The following is a 16,271-nucleotide window of genomic DNA, read 5'->3' as shown; positions in this document are numbered from 1 at the left end:
TCTGGTACCTTGGTCTTAGGGGGGTCCTGGAGCAGAGGCCCCCCTGTTCCTTGAGGCACATTTTGGGAACCTGGCGGGCGACGCCTCTTGTTGCCTTGTGGGCGTGTCTTGGGTTGAGAGGAGTCTCGTTCCACCCTGGATGTGGAGATCAAGGTCCCCCTCTCTCAGATGGTCTAATTTTTTATTTATTTATAGAGATATAGTTCACATACTATAAAATTCACAGTTAAAAAATATGTTTTTATTTGATTTTAGAGAGAGAGAGAAACATCATTGATGAGAGAGAAACATCAGTTGGCTGCCTCCCCACGCCCCCCGCTGGGGATCAAGGCTGCACTGCCAGCCTGTGCCCTCAGTGGGACTTGAGCAGGCGGCCTCTTGGTTCATGGGTCCACACTCAACCATGAGCCACACCAGCTGGGCAGAACGCACACCTTTAAAGTGTACAATTCAGTGATTTTATTTTATTATTTTAATCCTCACCCAAGGATATTTTTCCATTGATTTTTAGAGAGAGTGGAAGAGCGAGGGAAAGACAGAGAGAAACATCGATGTGAGAGAAACACTTTGATTGGTTGCTGGTTGCCTCCTGCACGCGCCCCGGCCAGGGCCTGGACTGGGGAGGACCCTGCAACTGAGGTATGTGCCCTTGACCGGAAACGAACCCAGGACCTTTGGGTCTGCAGACTGACGCTCTGTCCCCTGAGCCAAGTGGGTAGGGCTACAATTCAGTGGTTTTAAAAAATATATTCACGAAGTTGTGCAACCGTCCTCACTATCTGATTCCAGAGCGGGCTGGTTCTAGAGCTCGGATGCCCAGGGTCCCCCCACAGGTTTGGAGGAGTAGAGTTCTGCTTCAAATGATTCTGAGGCAGGTAGTTCCTTAACTTGCCTGGTTCAGGGCCTCTTTCTCTTGGGTGTTAAAAAACGATGCATTCCTGCCTCGTGAGGAGTTAGGTGAGCAAGCAGACCATTAGAGTTCATCTGACGACTAGGGTCTGGGGGGAGGAGGGTATCTGGTGAAGCCAGGAGTGGGAGGGGGCATTTGAGCTGAAGTTCTGAGTCCCGGGGAATGAAATGACCTGCCGCCCGTTCGGGGCAGCTACTCCTCCAGGCCCGCCCAGCGTCAGGGCACAGCACGGGGAAACAGCCATCCTGGGGATGTGCTGAGACTGGACGGAGGGGGCCGGACTTAGTTCCTGGCTTTTTTTTTTTTTTAAATGTAATTTCTAGGTGGTTTTAAGAAAGTTTAGAATTAGTAGTGTAACTGGAAATCGTATGATTTGGTGTTCTGTGCAGTGTTTTGCCCTATGTCTTGTCACTCTCCGGTGGCATTCTTCCTTTGGTAAATCTGCAGGTGGGGGGTCAGGAGGGGTAACCCGCTCGGTGCCCAAGGCCTGTTTGCCAAGCTTGCCTATTCAGGACTGTCCCTGCTCGAGCCTCTCCCTGGAGATGGAGTCCCTGGAGCTAGTGGGGGCTGGGAACCTGATTTTTAACAGGTGGTTCGGTCTGGGAAATTTCTAAGGAAACTCACTGTGGTCCAAAACATTGGACCCAGAGTACAGCAACCCAGGATAGCCGTGGACCTGGGTCTGGTGGCTGCCTCCTGCCCATGTAGCCGTGGGGGAAGGGAGCTGGGAGTGAGGGCAGTCAGGGGGACAGAGCAGTCCCGTCTGACTGCCGCCCTCATGAGGAAGGGGCACGGGAAGGCCGAGCTGTTGAGCAGGTGGGGTGTGTTCCTTGAACCCCTTCCTGGCCTGGTGGGGCCTTGGGGGGGGGGTAGGGCTCGTCGGACAGGGTGGGACCCCATGATGCCTGTCATGGGCTGCAGACAGGTTCTTCCTCCGCAGACTTCACAGTTGCCATGGCAGCAGCAGGGCTTTCCAAGCCTCAGCGCTTCCATCCACGAAAACATGTGCAGAAAAGGCAGCTGGAGGAGGGGCTGTAGGGAGACTCGCTGGAAAAGGCAGCGGAGAGAATTCTGGGTACTCTCCTGGGAGTGGGCAGAGAGGCGCCCCTCAGATGTTTTGGAGGCAGGAGGGTCTGTTTGGGCAGGTGTTGGGAGGCACGGATTCCTTCCCCCGTGGGCTCCTGTTAGAGCATCCGACTTCCTTTGGCCTTGATTTGGGGACTTCGTGAGGACTGACCTCGGTCGAGCCCCTCCCTCTGGGTTGTGCACATCAAAAGGCATTGGCAGTGGGACGGAAGGAAGGCTCCTTCGGGAGGAGAGCCGTGCAGATCACGGAAGTGCAAGGAAGCGTGTTCACAGCTGGTTGGACGCACCACCACGCTTCTAACCAGATGCACGAGATGCAGATAAACTGCAGTCCCTGTGATTTATCACTAATCTTAACCTGGAACAGTATTGCCAGTCTGGTCAGTGCTGTTTCTTGTTTGTGCGGACTTAGAGTCTCATTCTCCATGGCTGTCCCTCTCGTTTTATTTGCCTTCATGATGGAGCTGCAAAGAGTTACCATCCGCACGGCTCTGCGGATTGTATGCATTGGCTCGTTTACCCTCACAGCAGCCCTGTGAGGTGAAGACCCACTATTCCCCCAGTTTTTTCTTTTCTTTTTAAATATATTTTTATTGATTTCAGAGACGAAGGGAAAGGGAGGGAGAGAGAGAAACATCAATGATGAGAGAGAATCATTGATCGGCTGCCTCCTGCACACACCCCACTGGAGATCAAGCCTGCAACCCAGGCATGTGCTCTGACCGGGAATCGAACCATGACCTCCTGGTTCATAGGTTGATGCTCAACCACGGAGCCACGCTGGCTGGGCTGTCGTGGGTTCTTGCTCTGCAGTTAGGTTTCTGGTAAAAGCACCTTCTTTCCCACGGACAGGGTGGGCTTCTCTTGGTTTCTCTCCCTGGCTGGGAGGCTGGGCTGAGAGTTGCCCAACAGGATGCCATGGGGATTTGGTGCCTCTTATTTGCAGGACCTCTCCAGCGATGGCGACTCGACCCCCGCGGCCGCTGCGATGGTGGGCAGTGCGCACCTGCTGGGCTTCTCCGACGAGATCCTGCTGCACATCCTGAGCCACGTCCCCAGCACAGACTTGGTGGTGAACGTGCGGCACACGTGCCGGAAGCTGGCCGAGCTGTGCCTGGACAAGAGCCTCACCCACACAGTGCTGCTGGAGAAGGACTACGAGGTGAGGCGCGGGTGCGGGGTGCTGGCTCTTGGGGGCAGGAGATGGGGAACAACCAAAACGCCCATCTGAGGAGGGGCACCTGCAGCTCATGACAGGAGGCAGGCGTCAGAGTTCTCACGGGACAGCCTCCAAGATGCTTATGTGACAAAAGCTGGGGCCTGAAGGAGCAGAGTGTGCGCCGGGGAGGAGGGCGCGGTGTCGGGGCATTGCTGTGGGCGGCCTCGGCTGGGAGGAAGCCTCACGTTGCAGCTGACTCCCAGGATCGGTGAGAACTTTCCTGTGAAGTCACACATCGGCTCTGAGGGGTGCAGGGAACACCATGGGCACCCACCAGCGGGGGACCCGCCGTGTGGTTGCGCCTCATGCTCGTCAGCACTTGGTGTTGTCTGTGTTTTCAGTTTTAGCCATTCTAGGATGGGACGTGATCTTGTGCTTTGCACTTGCACATCAGCTGTGTGGGCCATTTGTATGTCTTTCCGGAGTGACTGTGCAAGGCTGTTGCCCATTTCTCGTCTCTCTTTCTCTTTTTGAGTTACAAGAGTCTGTATATATTCCGGATACAAATCCTTTGTCCGATACACATATTACGAATATTTTCTCTCATAGTTTGTGGCTTGCCACTTCATTTTCTTAACAGTGACATTTGGAGAGTGTACGTTTTTAATTTTGGTGAAATCCAGTTTGTTGAATTTTTTAATTCATGCCTGTTGTATTCTGTTGTTGAAATCTTTGTGTAACCTGAGGTCAGAGATTCTCTCCTTTGTTGTCATCATCTTTAAAAAATGTATATGTTTGCCCTGACCGGTTTGGCTCAGTGGATAGAGCGTCAGCCTGCGGACTGAAGGGTCCCAGGTTCGATTCCGGTCAAGGGCATGTACCTTGGCTGCGGGCACATCCCCAGTGGGGGGTGTGCAGGAGGCAGCTGATCGATGTTTCTCTGTCATCGATGTTTCTGACTCTCTGTCCCTCTCCCTTCCTCTCTGGAAAATCAATAAAATATATTTTAAAAAAATATGTTTTTATTGATTTCAGAGAGGAAGGGAGAGGGAGAGAGGGATGGATACATCAATGATGAGCGAGAATCATTGGTCCGTTGCCTCCTGCACACCCCACAGTGGGGATCCAGCCCACAAACCAGGCATATGTCCTCACCGGGAATCAAACCGTGACCTCCTGGTTTATAGCTCAACACCCAACCACTGAGCCACACCAGCCCGGCCATTGTATATCTTCTTGGGGAAAATGTCTATTCATATTCTCTGCCCATTTTTTACCTGAATTGTTTGTTTTATTTGCCATGAGTTCCTTATATGTTTTAGATATTAATCCTTATACATATGATTTGCAGATATTCTCTCCCTCTCGGTGGGTTGTCTCTCATTCTGTTGCGGGCTTCCTTTGCTGTGCAGGAGCTTTTTGGCTGGATGTAGTCCCGCTGGTTTATTTTTGCTTTTGTTGCTTTTGGTGTCAGATTCAAAAAATCATCGCCAAGATGCTGTCAAGGCACTTACAGCCTATGTTTTCTTCTGGGACTTGTATGGTTTCAGGTTTTACATTCAAGTCTTTAATCCATTTGGAGCTGTTTTTGTGTTTGGTGTGAGATGGCCCTGGCTCATGCTCATGCAAGTGGCGCCCAGTTGTCCCGCCCTCTCCTGTGTTGTCCGATGGAAGTCTCATGGTCGCTTTAGCTCTCACGGGTAAGCCTGTGGTCCATGTTGTGTTCATCCTTCTCTGCGGTGTGAGGTAGGGGTTGAGGCTCACTTTTTGGCATGTGGTTAGCCTATCCTCATGCATGGCCTTGCAGCCTTTGTTGAAAATCAGTTGATAACCGATATTAAAGATAAAAATAAACTGAGGCCTTGACCGTAGCTCAAATCGCAGGAGACTGGGGAAGGCTCCTCGCTGTTTACTGGGGAGGGAGCGGCGCCTGAAAGCTTGAAGGAGCCGCTCCAGGGCTGTGGCTCTTTGTGCAGAGCAGGCGGGGGGCCTCCCTGTGGGGCGGGGAGGCTGCGTGGACTCCTGCTCGGACTCAGGTCCGGCTTCCTGCCCAAGAGGGCGCTTCCTGCAGGGGGCCGTGCCCCTCAGCGTGTCTGCAGGTTTAACGTGCATGTCCTCCTCCTGCAAGGTTCCACGTGGGATGCTGACCTCAGAGAAGCGGTCAGATGCCTGAGGGTGACACACACGGGTGCCCGGTGCAGTGTTGTCCCAAGGCCTTGCTTGCAACAGACGCGTGTCCATCTGTTGCTGACTGGCCGCCGGGCCCGTCTGGACATCTTGCGGCTCATCCGAGCAGGCGGGCCGGACTTCTAGGGTGTTTAATGGTGTGAAAATGCATGTGATGGAAGGAAAGCCACAGCAGGGCCAGCTTCCAGGGCGTGGTTCCACTGTGCGAGAAAGAGCGCCACATAACAAAGTGTACTGCCTCACCCGCTTACGCGCACATTCCGTGGAGCTGAGCAATGCACGGTGCTGTGCAGCCTTTCCAAATCTCTCATCGCCCCAAGCGGGACTGGGGAGCTGTTGGCAATAACTGCCCCCCTTCCCCAGCCTCTGGTGACCCCTGTCCTACTTTCTGTGTGTCATTTTGGCTCTTCAGATGTTTCATGTAGGTAGACCCCTAGGTATGGGGTCCTTTGTGACTGGCTGCTTTCACTGAGCATAATGTCCCCCAGGGTCATCATGTTGTAGCAGAACTTCATTCCTTTCTGTGGCTGAATGCTATTCCGTTGTATAGACGGACCCGTTTTGTTCATCCTTCATCCGGGGATGGGCACGTGGGTGCTTCCCCTTTTGGCCATCGCGGGTCACGCTGCTGTGAACGTGGGTGTGAAAGTACCTGCCTGAGTCGCAGTGTCCAGTCCCGTGGATGTGCATCCGGGAGTGGGACTGACTGGGACTTGGGGGTGGCCCCTGGGGACTCTGTTAAGCTTTTTGCGGAACCACCAAAGGTTCCCACAGCGGTAAGGGCTGCACCATGTCCATTCCCACCAGCTGGGGCTTGACTTGGCTGAAGGTGAGCGTGTGGGGGAAAGGGGCACCGGCGCTCCCCGGCGTGTCCCTTCTCAGCCGGGGGCAGGGCCTCTGCAGGTCCTCCCATGCCTGACGGTGCCTGACGTTCCGGGGGCGAGGCTGCCCTGAGCGGTGAGGTGAGGGAGACACCTGGTGCCTTCAGCCTCTCCCCATCCCCGCCCGCCCTGTCCTGCAGGCCCGCGAGGACCAGGTGAAGCAGCTCCTGAAGGAGATCGGCCGGGAGATCCAGCAGCTCAACATGGCCGGCTGCTACTGGCTGTCGGGCTCCACCATCGAGCACGTGGCCCGCTGCCGCAGCCTGGTGAAGGTGAACCTGTCGGGCTGCCACCTCACCTCCCTGCGCCTCTCCAAGATGCTGTCAGCCCTGCAGCACCTGCGCTCCCTGGCCATCGACGTGAGCCCCGGCTTCGACGCCGGCCAGCTGAGCAGCGAGTGCAAGGCCACGCTGAGTCGCGTGCGGGAGCTCAAGCAGACGCTGTTCACGCCCTCGTATGGCGTGGTGCCCTGCTGCACCAGCCTCGAGAAGCTGCTGCTCTACTTCGAGATCCTGGACCGCACGCGCGAGGGTGCCATCCTCTCGGGCCAGCTCTTTGTGGGCCAGAGCAACGTGCCGCACTACCAGAACCTGCGCGTCTTCTACGCCCGCCTGGCGCCCGGCTACATCAACCAGGAGGTGGTGCGGCTCTACCTGGCCGTGCTCAGCGACCGCACCCCCGAGAACCTGCACGCCTTCCTCATCTCCGTGCCGGGCAGCTTCGCCGAGAGCGGGGCCACCAGGAACCTCCTGGACTCCATGGCCCGCAACGTCGTGCTGGACGCCCTGCAGCTGCCCAAGTCCTGGCTCAACGGCTCGGCCCTGCTGCAGCACATGAAGTTCAGCAACCCCTTCTACTTCAGCTTCAGCCGGTGCACGCTGTCGGGCAGCCACCTGATCCAGCACATCCTCAACGGGGGCAAGGACCTGCGCAGCCTGGCCGGCCTGAACCTCAGCGGCTGCGCCCACTGCCTGTCCCCCGACTCCCTGCTGCGCAGGGCGGAGGACGACATCGACAGCGGCATCCTGGAGACGCTGGTGGCGGCCTGCTGCAACCTGCGCCACCTCAACCTGTCGGCCGCCCACCACCACAGCTCCGAGGGCCCAGGCCCGCACCTGTGCCAGCTGCTGGCCCGGCTGTGCCACCTGCGCTCCCTGTCCCTGCCCGTCTGCTCTGTGGCCGACTCGGCGCCACGGGCCGACCGCAAGCCCGCCCAGCCCGCCATGCATGCTGTGCCCTGCGGCTTCGGCAAGAAGGTGCGCATCGGCGTGCAGGCGTGTCCCAGCCCCTTCTCGGGGCAGGCGGGCCCCCAGCCTTCCTCCGTGTTCTGGTCTCTGCTGAAGAGCCTGCCCTTCCTGGAGCGCCTCGAGCTGATTGGGTCCAACTTCTCCTCCGCCATGCCCCGCAACGAGCCCGCCATCCGCAACTCCCTCCCGCCTTGCAGCCGGGCGCAGAGCGTGGGGGATGCGGAGGTGGCTGCCATCGGCCAGCTGGCCTTCCTGAGGCACCTGACGCTGGCCCAGCTGCCCAGCATTCTCACGGGCTCCGGGCTGGTCAGCATCGGCCTGCAGTGCCAGCAGCTCCAGTCCCTCTCGCTGGCCAACCTGGGCATGATGGGGAAGGTGGTGTACATGTCCGCCCTGTCCGACATGCTCAAGCACTGCAAGCGGCTGAAGGACCTCAGGTGAGGGGCGCAGCCCTCCGTAGCCGCGGCTGCCCTCTGGAGGCCTGGAGGGTGGCAGAGGGCCTTGAATTGGCAAGCGATTGCGTACCTACTGTGTGCCTGCCCAGATGAACCAGCTGCATGCCTGCCCGCCAGGAGCTGAGTCTTGGGTGGGGGCTTGGGCAGGTACTGTGTGCCGGCACGGGACTCAGGGCGGTGAGAGGGGCGGGAAAGCTGTGTGCGTGGGCGGGGCAGGTGTGAGGAGGCGGTGGTGCTCGAGCTCCCGCCTCGTCCTCGTCCTCGTGTCTGCGGCTGAGTGCACCGTGGGCGCTGCTGTGTGCGTGCTCAGCCAGCACAGTTTGGAAGGGTCCCACTGCATCCCACCTGGACTGCAGGGGCGAGGCGGGGGAGGTAGACAGGTGGGCTCAGAAGGGGGGGCTGCCCACTACTGAGAGGTGACGGTGGTCCCCTCCAGGGCAGAATGGCAGGGCCGATCAATCTCAGCTCCTCCCTCTGCCACCCTGCCTCGTCAGTGATATGGGACGATGTGGGGATGAAGTCAGCCAGTGCCTGTGAGCCCTCAGCTCTGGCCCTCAGCAGAGTGAGCACTGACTACATGGGGACAACGACACACATGTCAGGGCCCCCTGCTACAGCCTCTGAGAGACCACCTAGCTGATCTGAGACCCCCGCCACCTCCCCACCCACAGCCCTCGGCAGCGGAGCCGGGGTGGCAGCAGAGCCGTGGTGGTGAAGGTGAGAGGAGGTAGAACCACAGCCTCAGAGAACCCACCTCAGGCTCTTACCATGGCACCACGTGGATCCCACTGGATCGTGCCGTGGACTGAAGGGTGTTCTCGAGAGGGCCCAGCATTGAAGGGGTAAGCCGTTGTTACCTGAGACATATTTGAAAACCTGGACAGATCTGATCTTGAAAAATGGTATCATTTCCCAGAAACTACCCAGAATGTGGTGGCAGCAGACCCCAGCTCCATTGCCGCCCCGGCTCTGCTGCTGCCCCGGCTCTGCTGCCACCCCTGCTCCGCTGCCGAGGGCTGTGGGTGGGGAGGAGGTGGCGAGGGCCTCAGATCAGCTAGGTGGTCTCTCAGTCAGGTGGGCCCTGACACGTGTGTCGTTGTCCCCATGTAGTCAATGCTCACTCTGCTGAGGGCTCGCAGGCACTGGCTGACTTCCTCCCCACATCGGCCCATTTCACTGATGAGGCAGCGGCTCAAGGGAGGAGCTGAGGTTGACAGTATACCTGGGTCAGTCTAGCTCCAGAGCTTGACCTTGGCCCCTGAGTTACAGAAAATGGAGACAAGTGTATCCTTTGCAGACCTCCTCTCGCCCCCTCAGGAGGTTTCCCCTGAGAGGAAAGGAGCCAGACTTGCTCTGGAGCTTCCAGAGCTCAGCAGGCTGCGGCCGCCCACCCCCGCCGCTCCCTCCGCGCCAGCAGGCAGCACCTGGCCTTCCAGGGGCAGAGCAGGCACGTGGGCCTGGCGTTTCCTGCCGTGCTGGATCAGCAGGCCCTGGATTTGCAGCTTCGTGCTCAGCCTGAGCACCCGAGAGCCCACGCCCGCGAGGGGCGGTCACTCCTGCTGCCTGCGCACCAGCTGCACTGCTCTGGGAGCCGCGGTGCGTCCCCAGAGCCCCGGCTCAGAAAGCTGAGTGCAGGTTGACGTAGTGCAGACGGTGAGGCTGGTGTGTTAAGCGCCCAGCTGCGCGCCCTGGAGTCCTGAGCTCCCCCTGGAGCCACCTTCAGAGCTTGCTGGGAGGCGACGGATGAGACGTTGAGAACGTGCGGCAGGTGGAGCTGCCGTCCCGTTCCAGGGCCCGACTCGGGGCCTCTGTGCAATTTCTCTGGGGTGGGCCCTCCTGCCAGGTTGGAGTGGGGCCACCTGCCTGCCAGGGGCGGAGAAGGGGTTCTGGCCACAGCAGTCGGCCCCCTTCCCCGCTCCTTCCAGGACAGGCCTGGCTTTCCAACTTCTGAGGGGTGCGGCCTGCCCTCTGGCCCAGCCCTCCCAGCAGCCACCAGGAACCAGCTCCCTCTCTTCCCTTGCTGGCTCATCTCTATTCAGCGCCTCCTCCCACCAGCCCCTCCCTGCGCCTCGGCTGTCCCATCGCTGGCCCTGCGAAGGGAGCCCTGAGTGTGGTCAGAGAGCGTGTGTAGCTTGAAGCTGCAAATGGATCTAGAATACACTTCGCAGACGAAGCACGCCGGGTCGCTCCCCTGTTAGTTCCAGGAGCCTTGTGATCAGGAGTGGAAGGTTCCTTCATTGGGGGCCCGGTGAGCATCTGAGTTCTAATGTACTGAGCTCCGAACCAGTGTTCCTGGCCTCTGGGCCTGTTGCTTTTGCCTTTTTTATTTTTTACTTTATTGCCAAGCCATAAACCTTACTCCTTTTCTAACTGTACTACGGTCAAACCATGTGGTCATCATCAGGGAGACTTCGAGAAAAACCAGTGAAAGTAAAGTGATGCGTGCATGTAGTTTATTTTACTTTTTTAATAGATATATATTTTTATTGATGTCAGAGAGGAAGGGAAAGGGAGAGAGAGATAGAAACATCAATGATGAGAGAGAATCACTGATCGGCTGCCTCCTGCACACCCCCTACTGGGGATCAAGCCCGCAACCCAGGCCTGTGCCCTGACCAGAATCGAACCTGGGACCCTTCAGTCCGCAGGCTGACACTCTATCCACTGAGCCAAACCAGCTAGGGCGCATTCACGTAGTTTAAAAAGTCAGAGGACTTGAAGGGAAGAAAATTGTCAGGAGGAGGAGGAGGAGGAGGAGGAGGAGGAGGAGAATCCGCACAGGCGACCAAGCAGAGCCGTGGGAGGGAGGGGCAGGTGAGAGGCAGGTGCGCCAGAAGCTGGGGAAGAGATGGCGGCGGCAGCTGCTGGTGGGTGGAATTGGTGCTTCTGTGCATACAGGCATGGACCCCGCTTAACAGCCCCACGGGGGTGGACATTATTGGCCTTTTAAAAAAATTTGTTTTGTTAATTTTCACGCAAACATGTTTTTTTCTTTGATTGATTTTTAGAGAGAGAAACATCGATGTGAAAGAAACATCGATTGATTGCCTCCCATAGACACCCCAACTGGGGATCGAACCTGCAACCTAGGTGTGTGCCCTGGCTTGGGATTGAACCCACAACCTTTCGGTCAGGACGATGCTTCAACTGACTGAGCCACCCGGCCAGGGCTATTGACGCATTTTGCAGATGAGGAGAGTGAGGCCGAGGGGGTTAATGAACTTGCCCGGTGACACAGCTGCTCTGCGGGCAGTTGGGAGCGTTTCCTGCCTCCTGGACCGTTGAGCAGGGAGCAGGGTAACGCAGCACACTTGGTCACCGAGTGGCTTCGGGGCCTGGGATGTGTCCTTGTGGCCGAGGTCTTCCCCAGGAGCAGGGCGTGCGCGCGGCGTGAGTTATGTGGCTGGGAGGCCGCGGGGCTCGGGCGGACGGTTTTGTAGGCCGCCTGAGAACCTGACCTCCGCTCATAATGGCCTCTCTGTGCGCTGGCTGCTGAGAGCCACGTCTGATCGCGGTACTGCCTGTTCAGAACAAACCCTGGTTCTTCCTAACCGCGCCAAGTGGCCCCGTTCCCCTGGCTCCCTGCCTGCGGGAGGCTGAGTGAGAGGAGCAGGTGGTGCCGCTGTGCAGGCAGGAGGGCAGGACGCAGGAAGGAGGGAAGGAGGTGGTGTTCCAGCTCGGCACAGGCTGGTCCTACGCTTCCCAGCGGGCGTTCCTGTGGTGGCAGCTCCCAGGATCCCAGGCCGCTGCCACCGCTGTCCCCACCAGTGAGGCCCATGAATTGGAGGTTTGTGCCAGCCGGGCCTGGGCAGGGGGCTGCTCCTGCTGGGGCCTGGCCGGCTCTGGGTGCGGGCACACCTTGGCGGTGAGCTCTACAAGTTGGACAGAGAAGGCACCCTCTTTCCTGGAACTGATTGAGCCCTGCCTTTAGGAGGAAGGGGAGCGTTACCCTGAGTCACCCGATGCTGCCTGTGACCTGGAATCCGGGCAGTGTCTGGGCGGAAGTGAGAGAGCCTTTTGGAGCCAGAGCCTGGGGGTGCTGGGGGCCTGAGAGCTGGCTGGGCAGATGAGGCGGGAGACCTGAGCCCTTTTTAAAAAAAATATGTTTTTATTGATTTCAGAGAGGAAGAGAGAGAGAGAAACATCAATGATGAGAGAGAATCATTGATTGGCTGCCTCTTGTACACCCCCGTACTGGGAATCAAGCCCACAACCCAGGCATGTGCCCTTGACCGGAATCGAACCTGGGACCTTCCAGTCCCCAGACCAACGCTCATCCACTGAGCCAAACCGGCTAGGGCCCGAGCCCTGTCTGCCACAGAGCCTCAGGGGAATCTCACCACCTCCAAGAGGGGTTGGAGGCCAGAGCCTTACTGGTTGGGAGGTTGAGCATGGCTTGGAGAAGGGCCACAGGCCCCCAAGGCAAGGCCAATCATGGGGGTACCTTGTCCTCATCCTCTGCCCCAACACAGACCTCCTCTGTCAGCCCACCCAGGGACGGTCTGGCCATGCCAGCCCCCGCCCCGACAGCTGGAGTGGGCAGGACCTCCCTCCATCCTGCCCCTCAGCACCTGTGGCAGGTGCTGCCTTCAGGGCGGGACAGTCTGCAGGTGGCTGGCTTGTTGGGAACACAGTTTACAGTGTGCGAGTCCCCAGCCGGCTCCCTCGCTCTGCTGCTTGGTGTGTAGCCCAGGAGGTGGGAACCAAGGCTTGGGCGGGTGGCGCAGACCTGCATCGCCACCTAGTGACGAGGCGCAGGTTGGCCTTCCCGCTGGCTGCGCCCGGCCGCGGCAGGTGACTGGCCCGGCAGTCCCGGTTCTGGAAGGTGGGCCCCTTCATGTTCCCACTCTCAGTTCTGCAGAGATGCTCACCTTTGGGGTTTTTCAAAATTTGTGTTTAAAAGAACCAAGTCGCATGTCTAGGCTTTCTCTTGAGGAAAACTCACGGCCGTAGTGAGGACGCTTGCTCGTGCTCTGGGCTCCCTGGGCCCAGGTCACTGCCTTATCCTTTGTTGCGTGAGTTGGCATCTCCGTGGCGCTGCTCTCCACTCCCGACTCCCAATTCCCGGTTTTTCCAGGATGAAACTCATCCCCGGAGTCCTCTCCCTGCTGTCCGTGCCCGCAGCCCTGCTGGGCCTCCCTCCTGCACACCTGAGTGTGGGCGGGAGGGGCGCCGGCTTTTCAAAGGCGCACCCCCAGGAGGACGGGCGTCCCCCACACCAGTGTCAGCAGTTCTATGTTAATGACAGCGCAGACCCAGCCTCACTTGGCATTCTTGTGCCTGGTGGCTCCCAGACAGCGGCTCGGGTAGACGTTCTCGCTGCAGGAGCTTCTGTGGGAGGCGCGTCCGGCGACCGGGTCTGCCCTTGTTCTCATGGACCCGACTTAAAACCCCTTCCCTCGCCCTGTGACCAGTGTCCCGGGCGTCGGGGCGATGGAGACTGCAGGGCAAGGCCTGGGTTTGGGTTGGGGACTGAGGGGCACCTGTTGACTGCGCCCCCGCTTTCCTGCGTCCTGGTTGGGTCAGACTCTCACTGTGTCGCTCTCCGCATCCACCGGGGGACTTGGCCTGGACTGGGGTGGGGTGGGCATTTCCTGCTCATCCCGAAGCTCCTCTCCTACGGTGAGCGCCCAGCTGCAGGCCGCCTTTCTGGCGTGTCCCGGACGGCACCGGCCTCAGCTGATGCTGAGAAGCAGGCCTTCCGCGTGTGGCGTGCAGATGGCGGTCTTGGGCAGGGCCGTGGCCCAGAGAGAGATGGTCCCAGGTCTGGCTGTTTTTACAGCGAGCGCTGTGCACGGTGCCTGGCCTTGGTGGGGTGGCTGGCTGGACTTGCTTGGCCGGCCTCGGCCACTCAGAACATCGAGGGAACAGAAGTGTCACCCCGGCCTGTGCCTGTGTCAGGGTCTGCTGCTTGCTGGGGAGACTGGGTCCCTACTGTGCTTGGGGGGCCTAGACTGGGAGGCCCCGCTCACAGCAGCTTGCGCGGGCCTCCCGCCGACTCACACGCCCTCTCCCCCACAGGCTGGAGCAGCCCTACTTCAGCGCCAACACGCAGTTCTTCCAGGCGCTGAGCCAGTGCTCGGCCCTGCAGCGCCTGTGCCTGGTGTCCCGCAGCGGCACCCTGCAGCCTGAGGCCGTGCTGGCCTTCATGGCCCGCTGCCTGCACGTCGTCGTGTGCCACATGTTCACCGGGGAGTCCCTGGCCACCTGCAAGAGCCTGCAGCAGACCCTCCTCCGGAGGTGAGTGGGCGCGGGCGGGGGGCTGCGGGTGCAGGAGGCCTGGCGGCAGCGCCATCCCAGCACCCGTCCCGGGGAGTCCTGGTTGCTGTTGTTTTCTCAGGCTTCACTGAGTGAGCGCCCCACAAGCACTTCCTGGAATTAGAACCCTCGGGCAGTGATGGCGGGAACAGGGGCTGGTTTCCATTCACAGCAGGGCCTCCTCCCTGGGCGAGCTCTCCCTCTGCCTCGGCAAACGTGTTCTCACCTCCCAGCTTCCCTCCTGTGTCCCATGGTGCCATCAAACAGGTGGGCGACGCCGTTCAGCCCGTCCCCCTCGGGCTCAGCATTGCCTCGGTTTCACCACTGGTCCTGTCCCAGGATTCCACACAGAGCCCCCTCGGCTCAGTGGTCTTGTGGCCTCCGTCCGCCCTGTCTTCCATGATCTTCACACTTGTGAAGGGCGCTGGTGGAACGCCCATCCGTTTGGTTTGTCTGATGTTTGTTGACCAGAAAAGCACAGCGGTGATGCTGCGTCCTCCTCTCTAGCAGTTCAGGGACACGGTGTCCTTGTGCCTGTCCTGCTAGGTTGGCCTTGGTCGCCTGGTGAAGGCGGGGCTGCCGGGTGTCCCTGCTGTGAAGCCCTGTTGCTCCCTTTCTCATTAAGAACCGTCCTGTGCGGAGACACGGGGATTCTCTGATGCCCGTCTCTCCTCAGGCGCCACCAGCTCTCGCGCCCGCAGGTCTGACACAGGGAACACTTGGCGTCCGCCCAGTGGTGGTCTGCTTCCTTCGTCCCTTCTGCGTTTGCGTTTGGTCGGGAGAGCTCTGCTGTGAGAAAGGCCCTGCTCCCCGTTTCTTATTCTCTGTCACTACAGACGTTCAGGTGTTTTCCTCTGGTGTCTCCCCCGCCCCAGCCCTGGAATCGGCCATCTCGGAGGAAACCTGGTCCTGCGTGGGGAGAGGCATTTAGAACCGAGATGCGGGCCGTAGGTGTGCCCATTGCTCCTCTCCGGGACGGAGTATCCGGGACGGAGTAGGAGGTTGATCGGTGTACCACACGCCTGTTTATTTCCGTATCACCCTTGTGCGTGTACATTGAAAACGAGCTCCTACGGACAGCTCCGCTTCCAGCCCAGCGTCACAGCGCCCTCGTAGTCTGCCCCTCTTCCTGTGACTCCTCCTCCAGCGCCAGCAGCCTGGCCTCGTCCACAGTGTCTGTGATTTATCTGGTCCATGGACGCGAGAGGCAGTTTTGGGATCGCTAACCCACTGCATCGTGAGAGACAAACCCGAGGGGAATATTGTGCCGCTCTCTGTCTTAGCCTCACGGTATCCAGTCCAAACGCTGCTTTCCCAGGTGGTGCCTCACCTCCGCCTCCTCCCTCGTGGTCCCGCCACTCACCTGCGTGCAGTCGGGCCTGCTTCCCCAGGAGCACTCCGCCTTCCAGTCCCCCCACGTCCTGTTGGGTTTATTTCTGTGTGCATGTTCTTGGTGTGCGAAGTCTGTGTTTCTGAGTCAGCTCTAAAAGGGGTGCTTGGTAAAAAAATAAGAATAAAAATAAAAGGGGCGCTTGGAGAAGTCGCAGCCTCGCAGCCTCCTCTACCCTCCTGTCCGTGCTGTGCACAGAGGAGCACGCAGCCCTTTCTCCCACCTGCTTTGCTTCTCCGTGCGCTTTGCTTTCCCATTTCATAGTGTATCTCGGGCACCGCTCCTCAGGCCACACCGTCGCGCTCTTCCTCTTACAGCTCTGCCTTCTTTTTAAAACACATTTTTGTTTGACTTCAGAGAGGAAGAGAGAGAGAGAAACATCAGTGATGAGAGAGAACCATGGACCAGCTGCCTCCTGCACGCCACTGCCCCACTGGGGATGGAGCCCGCAGTCCAGACATGTGCCCTGTCTGGAAGTCGAACTGTGACCTCCTGGTTCATTGGTCAATGCTTAACCCCTGAGCCACGCCGGCCGAGCCTTTTTTTTTTACTGTGGTAAAATGTATGTAAGAAAATGTGGCATTTGAACTGTTTTAAGAGCCCAGCTCAGTGGTAATCAGCACATTCCCACTGCTGTGCGTCCATCACAGAGCCTTCTCATCTTCCCACGCTGAGGCTCTCCCCTCAAACGCCATCAC

The 16,271-nt window shown here is 58.8% G+C and overlaps 1 protein-coding gene across 4 annotated transcripts in view; it reads left to right on the top strand.

The window, feature by feature from the left end:
• Positions 1 to 627: 627 nt before the first annotated feature.
• Positions 628 to 16,271, top strand: part of FBXL18 (F-box and leucine-rich repeat protein 18) — a 92,741-nt gene continuing 77,097 nt past the window's right edge. Inside the window, exons 1-5 of one of the 4 annotated variants that reach the window (XM_014549997.1) lie at positions 807 to 2,376; positions 2,943 to 3,158; positions 6,364 to 7,907; positions 13,947 to 14,165; positions 15,020 to 15,897. In XM_014549997.1, coding sequence (XP_014405483.1) covers positions 2,302 to 2,376; positions 2,943 to 3,158; positions 6,364 to 7,907; positions 13,947 to 14,165; positions 15,020 to 15,134 — 2,169 coding nt within the window. In that variant the 5' untranslated portion in view covers positions 807 to 2,301 and the 3' untranslated portion in view covers positions 15,135 to 15,897. Of the gene's footprint in view, positions 640 to 806; positions 2,377 to 2,942; positions 3,159 to 6,363; positions 7,908 to 13,946; positions 14,166 to 15,019; positions 15,898 to 16,271 lie in introns of those variants that run through there. The other 3 variants (XM_014549998.1, XM_005878946.2, XR_001364541.1) reach the window with 3 other exon arrangements.

This window comes from Myotis brandtii, unplaced genomic scaffold, assembly GCF_000412655.1.
Source record: "Myotis brandtii unplaced genomic scaffold, ASM41265v1 scaffold579, whole genome shotgun sequence".
Lineage (NCBI taxonomy): Eukaryota > Metazoa > Chordata > Mammalia > Chiroptera > Vespertilionidae > Myotis > Myotis brandtii.
The sequence above is the reverse complement of the archived record's forward strand: the minus strand, read 5'-3'. Positions and strand labels throughout refer to the sequence as shown.